The 12,748-nt window shown below is 42.6% G+C and overlaps 1 protein-coding gene across 1 annotated transcript; it reads right to left on the bottom strand.

Moving 5' to 3' along the window:
* Positions 1 to 7,809: 7,809 nt before the first annotated feature.
* Positions 7,810 to 12,578, bottom strand: LOC119732023 (WASH complex subunit 1-like). Its single transcript, XM_038205391.1, has 4 exons — positions 12,434 to 12,578; positions 10,879 to 11,471; positions 9,048 to 9,259; positions 7,810 to 8,736 (listed from the first exon to the last, which is right to left on the bottom strand). Exons 2-4 carry the CDS (start codon positions 11,397 to 11,399, stop codon positions 8,057 to 8,059), a joined length of 1,413 nt encoding a protein of 470 aa, XP_038061319.1. The 5' UTR covers positions 11,400 to 11,471; positions 12,434 to 12,578; the 3' UTR covers positions 7,810 to 8,056.
* Positions 12,579 to 12,748: the final 170 nt, after the last annotated feature.

The raw sequence follows: 12,748 nt of genomic DNA, 5'->3' as shown, positions 1-12,748 counted from the left end.
GTAATCTGAACCTTAATTAAGGCAATACTGCAACATCTGCATGTATTTTTAAGTGTTTATAGTGTATTTCGAGTAAGTCTGGGGAATTTGGCAGATGTTTGATAAATCTGACAGATTTTTGAAGTGCATTTAGCAGAATTTGGCCATGACCTTACGGCCACCCTGCAGAGAACGATATACACGTATCAATTCATTCACCAACTGTGGCTGATGTTACCATATGAACCTGCTGCTTTTGATTGTCTTTTCAATTTTTTTTTTTTTTTTCGGTTTTGCCATATTCAAATTCCTGAGAATCTCATTAGGAATTATTCCCAAGTGCTGTTTTACATAGCAGGACTGATCTCATACATGAATGTCATAAGCTTGTTTGATGTTGTAGCTTGATCAAATTTTGGAGAATAAGCTAGGTTGAAAGTCAATATGTTTTACTTTTCCAGTGGTCAGATATTAACCAATGATGTATTAGATTTTGAGAATTCCAGGACGTGTGTTTCTTGATTTTTGGAGAATGCTATGCATTGCCAGTATGGGCTGCCATTACCAGTATTGTTTTGATGTTTGTTATTCATACCCAGTGATCCGTACTGTGTGCGCATACTGTAATTTAATCGTTTGATGGACAGCACAGACAGTTTGTTATAAATGTATAAACTTCATTTTTCAAATTTATAAGTTCAGTGTACATGTATGTGTAAATGCAAGGACATTTTATCTGGAGAATTGATTAACAGATTTTTGCTATCGATGAAATGTGAAAGTGAAACTTCAGAATGGATGTATTAGATGTATTTAAAAAAAATTAAAATTAAATCGAATTAAAATAGTATCTGATTGCTTGTTTTTATGAGGTTAAGATCATGATGAATAAAGCATTTTTATATTAATGTTACATATACTTCTACTTTTGTTGATGGCATACATTTCAGTTTTGAAGATGTTGGATCTTATTATGTAAAGGAAGTATCTCTCATTAATTCATCATTCACTGTTCTGCCCAACCACCCTGCCTGTTACTCCCTGTACCGCCCCAAACCACCTTGCCTGTTACTCCCTGTACCGCCCCAAACCACTCTGCCTGTTACTCCATGTACTGCCACAAAACCGCCCTGCCTGTTACTCCCTGTACCGCCCCCAAACCGCCCTGCCTGTTACTCCCTGTACTGCCCTAAACCGCCCTGCCTGTTACTCCCTGTACTGCCCCAAACTGCCCTGCCTGTTGCTCCCTGTACTGCCCCAAACCGCCCTGCCTGTTACCCCCTGTACTGCCCCAAAACTGCCCTGCCTGTTAACTCCCTGTAAAGCCCCAAACCACCCTGCCTGTTACTCCCTGTACCGCCTCAAACCACCCTGCTTGTTACTCCCTGTACTGCCCCAATCCACCCTGCCTGTTACTCCCTGTACAGCCCCAAACCGCCCTGCCTGTTTCTCCCTGTAAAGCCCCAAACCACGCTGCCTGTTACTCCCTGTACCGCCTCAAACCACTCTGCCTGTTACTCCCTGTACTGCCCCAAACCACCCTGCCTGTTACTCCCTGTACTGCCCCAAACCGCCCTGCCTGTTACTCCCTGTACTGCCCTAAACCGCCCTGACTGCTACTCCCTGTACTGCCCCAAACCACCCTGCCTGTTACTCCCTGTACAGCCCCAAACCACCCTGCCTATTACTCCCTGTACCACCCCAAACCATCCTGCCTGTTACTCCCTGTACTGCCCCAAACCACCCTAGCTGCCTGTTTCTCCCTGTACCGCCCCAAACCACCCTGCCTGTTACTCCCTGTACTGCCCCAAACTTGCCTGCCTATTACTCCCTATAATAGGAGTTAAAAAATGTCCCCTCTTTTTTCGTTTTTCTATACTTCACAGTGAAAGTCATTACAGAATGCCTACAACTGTAAGTGATTTAAAATCATTTTTTTTTTATCACCCAAAATTAATTACCTTTTCCATATAAGCAGAAATAAGTGCTCAATTATCTTCTAAGGAAAATTCGGCAGAGAAGCAGTCAAAAACCACATAGAACAGCTGGTGTTTGAGTTGGTAACCTGTTTTTCTGACTTCATTGTTTTAAATCAGGGTTGTACTTCAGCACAATTTGCTTGATGTATAATCCACAACAGCTGAATCAGATCTGCACGTGTGACCTTCCTTTACAACTTAAAATTCTTTCCGCTAATACAATGATTATATTTATCTTACACTCTCAGTTTATCTTATCTCTGTCTAGGCCTTAATGTTGTTTCAATCAAAGCCTCTCTCAGGATTCTTTGAACCCTCGGTTGTTTCCGGAGATGCCAAACAACTTGTCATGATCCATCAAATACAGTGTGTCGGAAGCCAAAACATCATCTGGATAAATTCGGCTCCAGACATGGAAGACGTTTATTCAGAGTATTGGAAGAAATTTTGACCATTGTCAGTCGCTGCCACAGATTTATTAAGATTAATTCCTTCTTTCCGGAACTCGACCCTGAAATTTGAAAATGATTTCCTCTCAAACCAACCGCATTCACTTACGCCCAGTCATCTCCCCCCCCCCCCCCCTTAATAGTCTGACTCAGTTTGACAGATGTCAAACCATTGGAATTGGTATTGAAATTGTGGAGAGTTGATTTTTCCCAAAAGGCAGATTGAGGAATTGTATTGACAGATGTCAAACCTTGAATTGGTACTGAAATTTGTGGTACGTTGATTTTTCCCAAATGGTAGGTTGAGGAATTTTATTGACTCGATGATGAATGACCCCTGATGTTTCATCTGCAGATTTAAGATTTGTGTATTTTTCAGAAGCACCATTTTGAGGTGGGGAAATGCCAATCCTGTTTTCTTGTCCTTCCCCTTTTTAGACAGAATTCGTTTTTGTCACCCCAATGCATTTCACATCTTACATGTACTGATATTTGTTCATGTTATTACCTCCGCCAAGGAGGTTATGTTTTTATCGGGTTTTGTTGGTTGGTTGGTTGGTTGGTTGGTTGGTTTGTCTGTTAACAAGATAACTCAAAAAGTTATGGACGGATTTGCATGAAACATTTATTTTAGGGGTAGTCCTTGGTGCAAGTACAAATCCATTAGATTTTGGAAGTGATCCGGATCTGGGTCTGGATCCAGGATTGTTTTTAAGGATTCTTCACCATTTATGCGAGTATTTCTTTGGGGTTTACTGACAATATGGCGGGGAATTGTTCAGCCTTGGTGGAGGATTGCGCTCTCTGAGTGCTTTCTAGTGTGTTCATGTGTTAAAATAGCCAACAATTTTGCATATGTAGTGGCCCTTCCCTCAGTCACTTTTACAAATTTCCATGTTCATGAAGTGCTGTCCAAAACGTGAAATTTTCTTCATCTACTCCAAACCCTTGTTGGATATCGATACTCTCTCCTTCCGAAAGAAAATTACTACAAATGTAATTCTGAAATCCTTATTCCTAAAGTATTTTTCCTAGGAGTCCTCTCGAATTCAATGGAATGTTCCACTTTACAAGAAACCAATATCACATTCAACATAGCTTTTTATAAAATACATGTAATATACTGGCTCAGATCCTCTGTGCTCAATCCTGCACAATCCTCCAAACCTCTTGTGAATTCTTAACCCCTTAAGGACGGGAAGCGGTCATGGCCGCGGCCGCTAATCCTCATTGGAATGCAGTTGCCATACAGCTGTGGTATGCCGTGGCACGCGGCTAGTGGGTAGTTCCACAGCTGCTGCTTTTGTGCAGTCCCGCTACCACACAAAGGCTGCAGTCATGCGGGCCACTTACTCTATGTGTGGAGGAATGTCCCCATTGGTTACACCTCTATGTTCCGACACCCCTATGTTCCGACTGCACATATTCCTATTCCTAACCCTAACCCTAACCGGGAGTAACACAATCTAGGTTGTCGGAACATAGGGGTGTCGGAACATAGAGCAGTCACCGTCCCCATTACACCCCGTCCTTAAGGGGTTAAAGAGGATCTCTGGGGTTAAGGCTTATTGCAAAGGAATGCAAGATGCCCTTTCTGAGGAGAAAATTATTCAGTTTTGCCCCAAACTTTGCAAGGTCTGAAGCTTACTATATTCACAATGTTGAAACACAGTAATACAACCCAGACAAGTTAGACTCTGAATGACCGTATCCCTGGCAGGAAAGTTGTGTCACCTGACGCCAGAACCAGCTCCATTACACTGAAAGTAAATATTAAGTTAAAACATTGTTTTAATCAAGAGGGTATCGGTGTCCGGTGGGGTATACAGTTTCTTTACTCTGGCGTCATGCGTTTTAAGTGAATGTGTCGCGTGCCATTTGTTTATTCAGAATAAAGACGCGACAGCTCATAACTAATGCACCATTCTGGAAGCATCTTCTTGTGAGGGATTCCCAGTTGGGTCAATTCCCAGTTGGTCAATCACCTCGGCCCAGTTCAGCACTCATATCCTGTTTGCATGAATAATTGAAGCTATCCCGAGATGCCTGTCATTCCAGTGGCTTGCGTTATGGCTGATACCTCTGCAACGGTGTGGCATCTGTCAGTGCCATTACACAACGCCCGATTTCGTGGAAATAATTTCGAGCAGCACCAAGGCAATGTCCTATCTCTGTGTGAACACAAAGCACAGTAATATCATTTGCAATAACCTGACAAGGAAATGTTAAGTATTTTGAAACCTTATTTCCGGGGAATCACGGACAGGGCTGATGCAAAATTGTTACCGATTCAAAGAATTTTTCTTGAAGGAGCCTATCTCTGACCATGACTTGAGATATAAAAGCCATCAACTAGATAAGTGGTTTTCCAAACCGCAGCATGTCTCTTACTTCAGCTTCAGGAGATATCAGGCCCTTGACTAGGGAACTTTTATTCAATATCGCTCCATTTTTTTCTGGAGGAATATTAAGTTCAATAATACAAGTCCAATAAGAAATCATAAAACACCATCTGCACGCAATTTGTTTTTCTGCAGCATACATCATATTTTAACCAATCACATCACGCACTCTGACATGAATATTTATCACACTGTGTGGAAGACAGTTAGGTTCACGGAATCTTGTTTTCCCTTAATTTAAAATTATTCCATCTATAAATTTGGAGAACAACAATAGTCAATGAAAAATTGACATAGGTGGATTTCCAACCAGAGATCTTGCGATCCATAGTTCATTTCACTATCCACTAAGCTACTGTGGCAGCTTGACGAAAGCTGCTTTTTAAAATGCTTTAATGTACATGTACATATAACTTATTGACTTAGTAACAACAATGGTGTGATGCAATTGTTATTTTCTAATGAAGAAACATAAAGTTCCCATCAACGGAATAAATACTGAACAAAAATGCGGCACCTCTCATCACCTTCAAGCATACATCTCATAATACCCTCTAAATTAGTGTACAATTTGTAGACCAACTCGGACCTGATAATTATTTTGTTTTCATTATCCGAGCCTGCCACTTTTGCTTACAGGGTTTTAGTGATGAATTACAGTCTCGCCTTTTTGATTCTTAATGTACCAAGACTGGTAAAACAATCAACCGATACTCGCGACTCTGTGGGGATTTCCACCGAAGTCTTCCCAATTTCCTCTTTCACAGTTGTTCTGCTTCGGGCCTTTTTAATATGATCTCTTGTTTGTGCTTCTCTGAGGGTGTTTCTGCAACATAGACGGAGATCTGCTTGGGCCTTTGGGGTGCGTGTGTTGCACTCGTTCTCCAGAAACCAACAAAATATCATTCGTGATGGTACATTACCCGATGTTCACTGCACACGTGAATTATGGGTGGAGTATGCATTTCAAACCGTCCTTAGTTTCATTAAATTGACAAAATTCAATAACAGCCTTCAAATAAAAGAAATTGCACGGATTGATCCATTTTGCAGTTGTTGCAAATTAATATACATGCTGTCTTTATTGTATGAGCACAATATTCATATGTGATAAACTTTTAATACAAAGAATCTATTCTGACTAATATACATGCAATATCCTCCATGCATTCAGCAACTTATACTTTAACTCCTTTCCCGATCTTATAAAATTGTTCATAATTTCATTTTGATGTAAAAAAGGTATGAATGTAAGTGGTTAAGTTTTTCCAGAATTGATTTGGGCAAGTGTGATTTTTCTAAGTATATCTTTTAGAATATCTTTAAGGAATGTTACAGCAACAATGATGGTACATTTGTCCCTAAAATAATTTTACTAAAATGATACTGGAATATTTTTTTACTGTGATAAGATTCCAAAAGTAGTACCAAAGGCTATTGATTATTGAATACCAATCAAATACAAATTGACTGCGTTATCAGACACAGAGGATAATGACGATTTTCAAATGGGACGCAAACATCACGCAAAAGCTGGGAATGTGGACAGTGCGAGCGGCATAACTACCATAATGTAACCTTGGCTGGCCCTGGGGACAAGGATGTCTCTTTTTCTCAGTGGCTTTGGGGTTGTTTTTACGACCGTAACCAGAAACATGTTTGATTGAACCACCACTGTCATTCACACAGAACCACGCTGCGCAGGGCTATACGATCTTTGCGCAGAACCGAAGTCGCCAAAACACTTAACCCAAACACGAAAACAACCCGAAAATTTATTTTTCGAACAATTTATCGTGAGGCGTGTGATTATGATTGTCTGACATGTAAGCGTGTGAATTGACTCCGAGACGTGTGACAAACGCCGGAGGCGTGATCTGGATGTTTACATTATATTTTATTTTTGTGCATTATATTTTGAACTGTATGTACTATGTACGCCACCAGCAGTGAAAATGCCCAACACTGACGTCAGTGTAGGAAACTTCCTTTGTTGATGTGTAATAAAACATAAAAAATAAAGCTTTCACTTTTAAACTTGTTCAAGAGCCATTTCACTTGCTCTAGCTGCTAGACCAGAGGGCGCCTTCTATAGCCAATGCAAAGAGCCAATAACAATGCTGGATTCTACAACTTTCAACAGTGCAGCACTTTTTGGAAATTTTTGAAACTCATGAACCCATGGAAACGCAAATATTTGCTCTCAATAAAGGGAGCTAAGCCAAAATGTTGGGCAATATACACTGCTTATAGGAACGGTTCTCAGGTGAAGAGAACAAAACTTACTTAGCAATATTTCTTTAGAAGATGAAGCTATGCCTTTTGTCTTCCCGTTTGCAACAGATGCAACCTACATGTCTGTTTTTAGAGGGGAACATTGGAACGGGAATTTCAAAGTTTAGGATGTCAAAATTTCTAAGAAAATGTACACTTTGAAATACAAAATCTGGCAGTTTCATTCTCTTTAAGGCATCACAACGATTTGATAGAAATAACCTGAATGAAATTTAACAGGAAATAGATAGTTTTACTGTTATGACTATTGTTTTGTACAGTGCGCGCATTTTAGGCTTTCAGTTATTATTATATTCCTTGATATATCAAAGCGACTACAAAATGTCAAGACTCAAAATGTTTTCCTGATTTGTTTAGTTTCAACTTTTCATTAAATTCCACAAGCTGGAAGTACAGTTGTTTGAATATAAACCCTCCCAGAAATCATAAGCGAGAAAAATTAGCTCCAGAAGACATATGAACATACCTGCTTTTAGACTGAAATTCTCTTCAAATGAGGTTTTGCCCTTCACCGACGTTTTTAAACACTGTATACTCAGTGTGTTACCTCCCGAGTGAAAGTTGGAAAAAATTCCGGCCAACCGATCCCGTTAGCTCGGTGGTCGAGTGGTAAGACATCTGCACTAGAAAGCAAGAGGTCGTGGGTTCGAGTCCCACCCGAGTGATTTTTTCCCAACTTTCACTCGGGAGGTAACACACTGAGTATACAGTGTTTAAAAACGTCGGTGAAGGACAAACCTAATTTGATTCACATCACCCCGACGCAAAATTCCATCTGAAATTCTCTTTTCGTGACCGTTTCTGCAATTTGTTTGTGACTGTCCAGTTATGCCACCAATCAACGTTGCGAGTGCTGCATGAATTCTGTAATTCCAACATGAAATGTATCAAGATGCGGAATGTTTAATTTGTAGTTTTTTTTCCTTAGAATGTGAAACCTGCCTATGAGGGTTTAATCCCAGTCATCTTCTGAATTGGCCGTGTTTGATCTATTCCTACTTGAATGAGTAGGCTTAGGCGGTGGTGGTATCATAGCTGATAGTTTGTCCATGGTAGAGGGTGCGTTGCCGTTCATCTTGGTGTCCTCTGATGATCCACCACCACCGCCTCCGGCCTGCCGCGTGCCGGAGATTCCCTTCCGTCGTAGCGACAGCTTGGAAGCCAGGTCGTCCATCAGACTCATGCCCGTCACCGCCTGGTTCTGCTTCTTCTGTTTCTTCTCAATCTTACGCTCCGCGACGTTGCGTAGCATGGCCTTCCCCGAGCCGCCTGCCATGCGGATGGATTCCATCAAATTGGCACGGCCGTCAGGCTTCGCCGGAGGTTGTGCCGGGACGGACTCCTGGGGAGGAGGTGGTGGCGGGGGTGGGGGAGCACCACCCCCACCCTCAACACCCGGTGGGGGAGGGGGTGGTGGAGGGGGAGGTGGAGGGGGCGGAGCCGCACCACCAGGAGGAGGAGGCGGTCCACTCTGTGGAGCAGGTAAGGCTGGGAGATCCTGTGCAGGGGCGCTGGGGAGGCTTTCCATACCAGATTCTATGACGCTGGGTAGCTCTGGGACGTGACTGCCGGGTAGGGAGGGCGCGATTGAGGGGCCCAGATCAGCACTGTAGCTCAGGTCATCGGCAACGCCTGCATCAAAAGAAACCGTGTGAATTAGTGTGTATTTGTTAAAGCACTTACTTCTTTTAACTTTTCTTCTTTTTTTTGTGAAAGAAGCATGTTACATTCAAATTCTTTGCTTCTAACCAAGACTTAGTCGGAGGATCAGACATGTCATAATTAAACGGGGACAAATCTTTTTGTTGTCTATCAAAAGTGAACAACTTTTATATTGCTATCAAAAAACAATAAAAAAAACCTGTACTTCTCGCGTGAAACTTGAAAATAAAACATGGATAGCAACTTTAAGATTGATTCCAAGTACGAGTTGATTACTGTACCTGGTAGATCAGGCAGGTAGTTAGGCACGTCAATCTCCGGTACATCTCCCAGGTCTGGAACGTAGAAGTAGTTCTCCATGCCTTGCCTCTCCATCTGTTCTCGTTGAGTGATGGACATGGGCGCGGCTCCTATCTCTTCCTGTTCCTCCTCAATGGCCTTCCTTGTCTTGGTGACAGCTCCCAACGGATCTATCATGATGTATTTCTTGTACCTGGGAATACCCCAAAACATACAAGAAGTGAGAAATGATTCACCAATATAGTCCCAGTACCGCCCGGATCCACCTATCTGTTATTCCCAGTACCGCCCTGCCTGTTACTCCCTGTACTGCCCCAAACTGTCCGGCCTGTTACTCCCTGTACTGCCCCAAACTGCCCTGCCTGTTGCTCCCTGTACTGCCCCAAACTGTCCTGCCTGTAACTCCCTGTACTGCCCCAAACCACCCTGTCTGTTACTCCCTGTACTGCCCCAAACTGTCCTGCCTGTTACTCCCTGTACTGCCCCAAACCGCCCTGCCTGTTACTCCCTGTACTGCCCCAAACTGTCCTGCCTGTTACTCCCTGTATCACCCCAAACGACCCTGCCTGATACTCCAAGTACTGCCCCAAAACCACCCTGCCTAATACTCCCTGTACTGCCCCAAACCACCCTGCCTGTTACTCCCTATACTGCCCCAAACCACCCTGCCTGATACTCCCAGTACTGCCCCAAACCACCCTGCCTGATACTCCCTGTACTGCCCCAAACCACCCTGTCTGTTACTCCCTGTACTGCCCCAACCACCCTGTCTGTTACTCCCTGTACTGCCCAAACCACCCTGTCTGTTACTCCCTGTATCACCCCAAACGACCCTGCCTGATACTCCCTGTACTGCCCCAAACCACCCTGCCTGATACTCCCTGTACTGCCCCAAACCACCCTGTCTGTTACTCCCTGTACTGCCCCAACCACCCTGCCTGTTACTCCCTGTACAGCCCCAACCACCCTGCCTGTTACTCCCTGTACTGCCCAAAACCACCCTGCATGACACTCCCTGCACCACCCCAAACTGTCCTGCCTGTTACTCCATGTACCCCCCCCCCCCCAAACCACCCTGCCTGTTACTCCCTGTACTACCCCATACCACCCTGCCTGTTACTCCCTGTACTGCCCCAAACCACCCTGCCTGATACTCCCTGTACTGCCCCAAACCAGCTCAGCAATTGTATGGTTTTTGTGGATCCATCAAGGAATAATGAATTTGTCCCAAGGGTGCTAAAGGGTTACGCATAACATTGGGACTAGATTTGGAGAAGGAATTTCATTCACTGAATAAGTATCACGCTGACAAATGTTGGTGCACCAAGTATCAAAAAACTTTGCTGGATCTGAATATCCCTAGACACTTTCTCAAGCAGCAATAAATTTGATGTCAAGAAACGTGATGCAAATGTTTGTTTCACACCATTGAGATTTACTGATCAGATTCAAAACGGCTCATACAAAAACCAAACAAAAACAAAATCCATAACAAAAGGAAGGAAAAAAGAAGAAGAAAAAACCCACCTCACTAATAGCAGAATTCTCTATTTCAGCACTAACTAATGTGCTTTTGGCTGATGATCTCAACTGAATTTTGCCAAAGTAAAACAGCATTGTACCTCTTACAAGTCGTACTACATTAAAGCTATTCGTAAGATGGAATTTGCGTTGGGGTGGTGTACATTCAACATTGGGTGCTGCCCTTCACTGACATTAGTGAAGGGCAAAACCCAATATTTATCATATATACTATATTAGTTGAAGGTATTCTGTATTCTGTTCTAGGAATTCCCTATCAGTATCACTTACGGATTTTCACTGGTGTTAAACAGCAACAGGGAGTTGATAGAATCCACGTGCTTAGGCAGCCCCCCGAGCCCTTCCCATGAACTCTGGCCATCTTTGTCCTTACGGACGTTTAACTGGACATTGTAGAACTGCAGTTTCTCCCTCAACGCCCGGCTGTCCAGATTCTGATGCTTGCTGCTGAGTTTCCTGTGCGGCCGTCGCACCTGGCCAAGGCTGGAGTCCTTGGTATAGACCGACGTGTACGCCTGGTGGCTGTCCGGCGCCGGGTACTTGGCGCTCGAGAAGACCTTGATGGCTTTCCGGGTGCCCTTAATTTTTTCCACCTTGGCTTGGGCCACGTCTATCCTCTTGTTGATGCCTTCAAGGCGGGTGTGGTTGTCGTCAACCTGGCTGATGATGTGATCGAAGACATCGTTGGCCACTTTCTCCATGTACTCCAGAGTGTCGGCAATTTGTTGGATTGTTTCTTCTCGCCGCAAGTCGGGCTGGATGATAGGGATGTTGTAGACCTGGCCCGGCATCTTGATAATCGGGCAGGCGATAGTTCAAGTTCTAAGGTTCTTCTCTGATCACAATCTTTCTGGTTTCACACACTACAAATACAATACATAAAGTTTAAAACTGTTCAGTGCAAATCATTCAAGATTGCTCCAAAAATGCAAATTAAGTTTTTGTAGGTCATCTATGACTATGTTTAGTTTCGTCAAGGTGACGGTGCTATGGTAGTGACGTTAGTCACACTGATGTGACTATCCCTAATTAATAATATATCACCCGTGTACCGGTTTTCGAGGCATAAATAAAACCGGTACATGGTTGAGGATAATACTAGATGGCCTTTAAAAAAAAAAAAATTGAAAATAATTACATTTCAAATTACCATTGTAACAATGTGTGAAAAGATGATCTTGATGTATAATGAGGAGGAATCAAAAGAATAATTTTTAAATGGTTCATAGCCCCATACTCATAGCTATAGCCTCAGTGTGCACAGGTATGGGCGATCGAGTAGTGCAGAGCCCGGTTCCTAGGGAACAAAATCCACTTTTTTATTAGACCTACCAAAGTAGTTGGCAACATTCTCAATAAACACGTATCATACTCATAGATATAGGGCAGGGTTTTGATTTTTTGAGGGAAATTTGGGGGTAAAATTACGATGACAGCGCGGCGACAACACGCAACCCGAAAATAAGTGAGCACTCACGGTGCGCTGAATCGCAAGGCACAAACCGCGCAAGAAAATCGTGATTTGTACTGTAGTGCCCAAGAAACTGTTCAAAATTGCAAAACGGGTGTTATTAGAATTGAGAAAAGTCTGCTTTTGATTGTAAAGTAAAGGTGATTTTGAGCAATAAAAAATACTTTTGACTCTAATTTGATCAAAACAAAACAGGGGCCCTACTACTACTACTACACGATCGCCCAGGTTTGTGCACAAAATGTGCCTGCCTAGCCTGGACTGGTGGAATAATCCACACCCGGCAAGATGCATTCCAAATTACATTCTTAATTCTTAAATGGAAGCATTATAGATACATAATAACTTGCTTACCCTCTTAATTGAAAGCCTCTGTTACTGTACCATAAATTCAACAAAAGTTACAAAATTCGACAAAATATGTAAACACTTCGCTCTACTGTCGTGACTTGATCACTCCCCCAAAATAGGTAACTATTAATCGATCCTACAATATCGAAAAACGGACTATCGATATGAAAATCAGTCTCGATTATTTTATCCCTAAAAAAATAAGCAAAATACGCTATATTCTACTTCTATAGATTATATTTTATAATTCGATAGCAACAATGTATTTTTGAAGTGTTACGAGGTTGAGTGTTTGAGAATAAAAACCCAGATTACAAT

The sequence above is a fragment of the Patiria miniata genome, unplaced genomic scaffold, assembly GCF_015706575.1.
Source record: "Patiria miniata isolate m_02_andy unplaced genomic scaffold, ASM1570657v1 HiC_scaffold_24, whole genome shotgun sequence".
In the NCBI taxonomy this organism is placed as follows: Eukaryota; Metazoa; Echinodermata; class Asteroidea; order Valvatida; family Asterinidae; genus Patiria; species Patiria miniata.
Note: the sequence above shows the minus strand (reverse complement) of the source record. Positions and strands in the feature narration are given on the sequence as shown.

Bases quoted from the DNA above. Each gene is read 5' to 3' on its own strand.
- LOC119732023 (XM_038205391.1), bottom strand. From the start codon at position 11,399: ATGCCGGGCCAGGTCTACAACATCCCTATCATCCAGCCCGACTTGCGG. The intron at 9,260-10,878 runs GTAAGTGATACT...GGGTATTCCCAG, and splicing joins TTTAACACCAGTGAAAATCC to GTACAAGAAATACATCATGA. The intron at 8,737-9,047 runs GTACAGTAATCA...CTTTTGATGCAG, and splicing joins CTACCTGCCTGATCTACCAG to GCGTTGCCGATGACCTGAGC.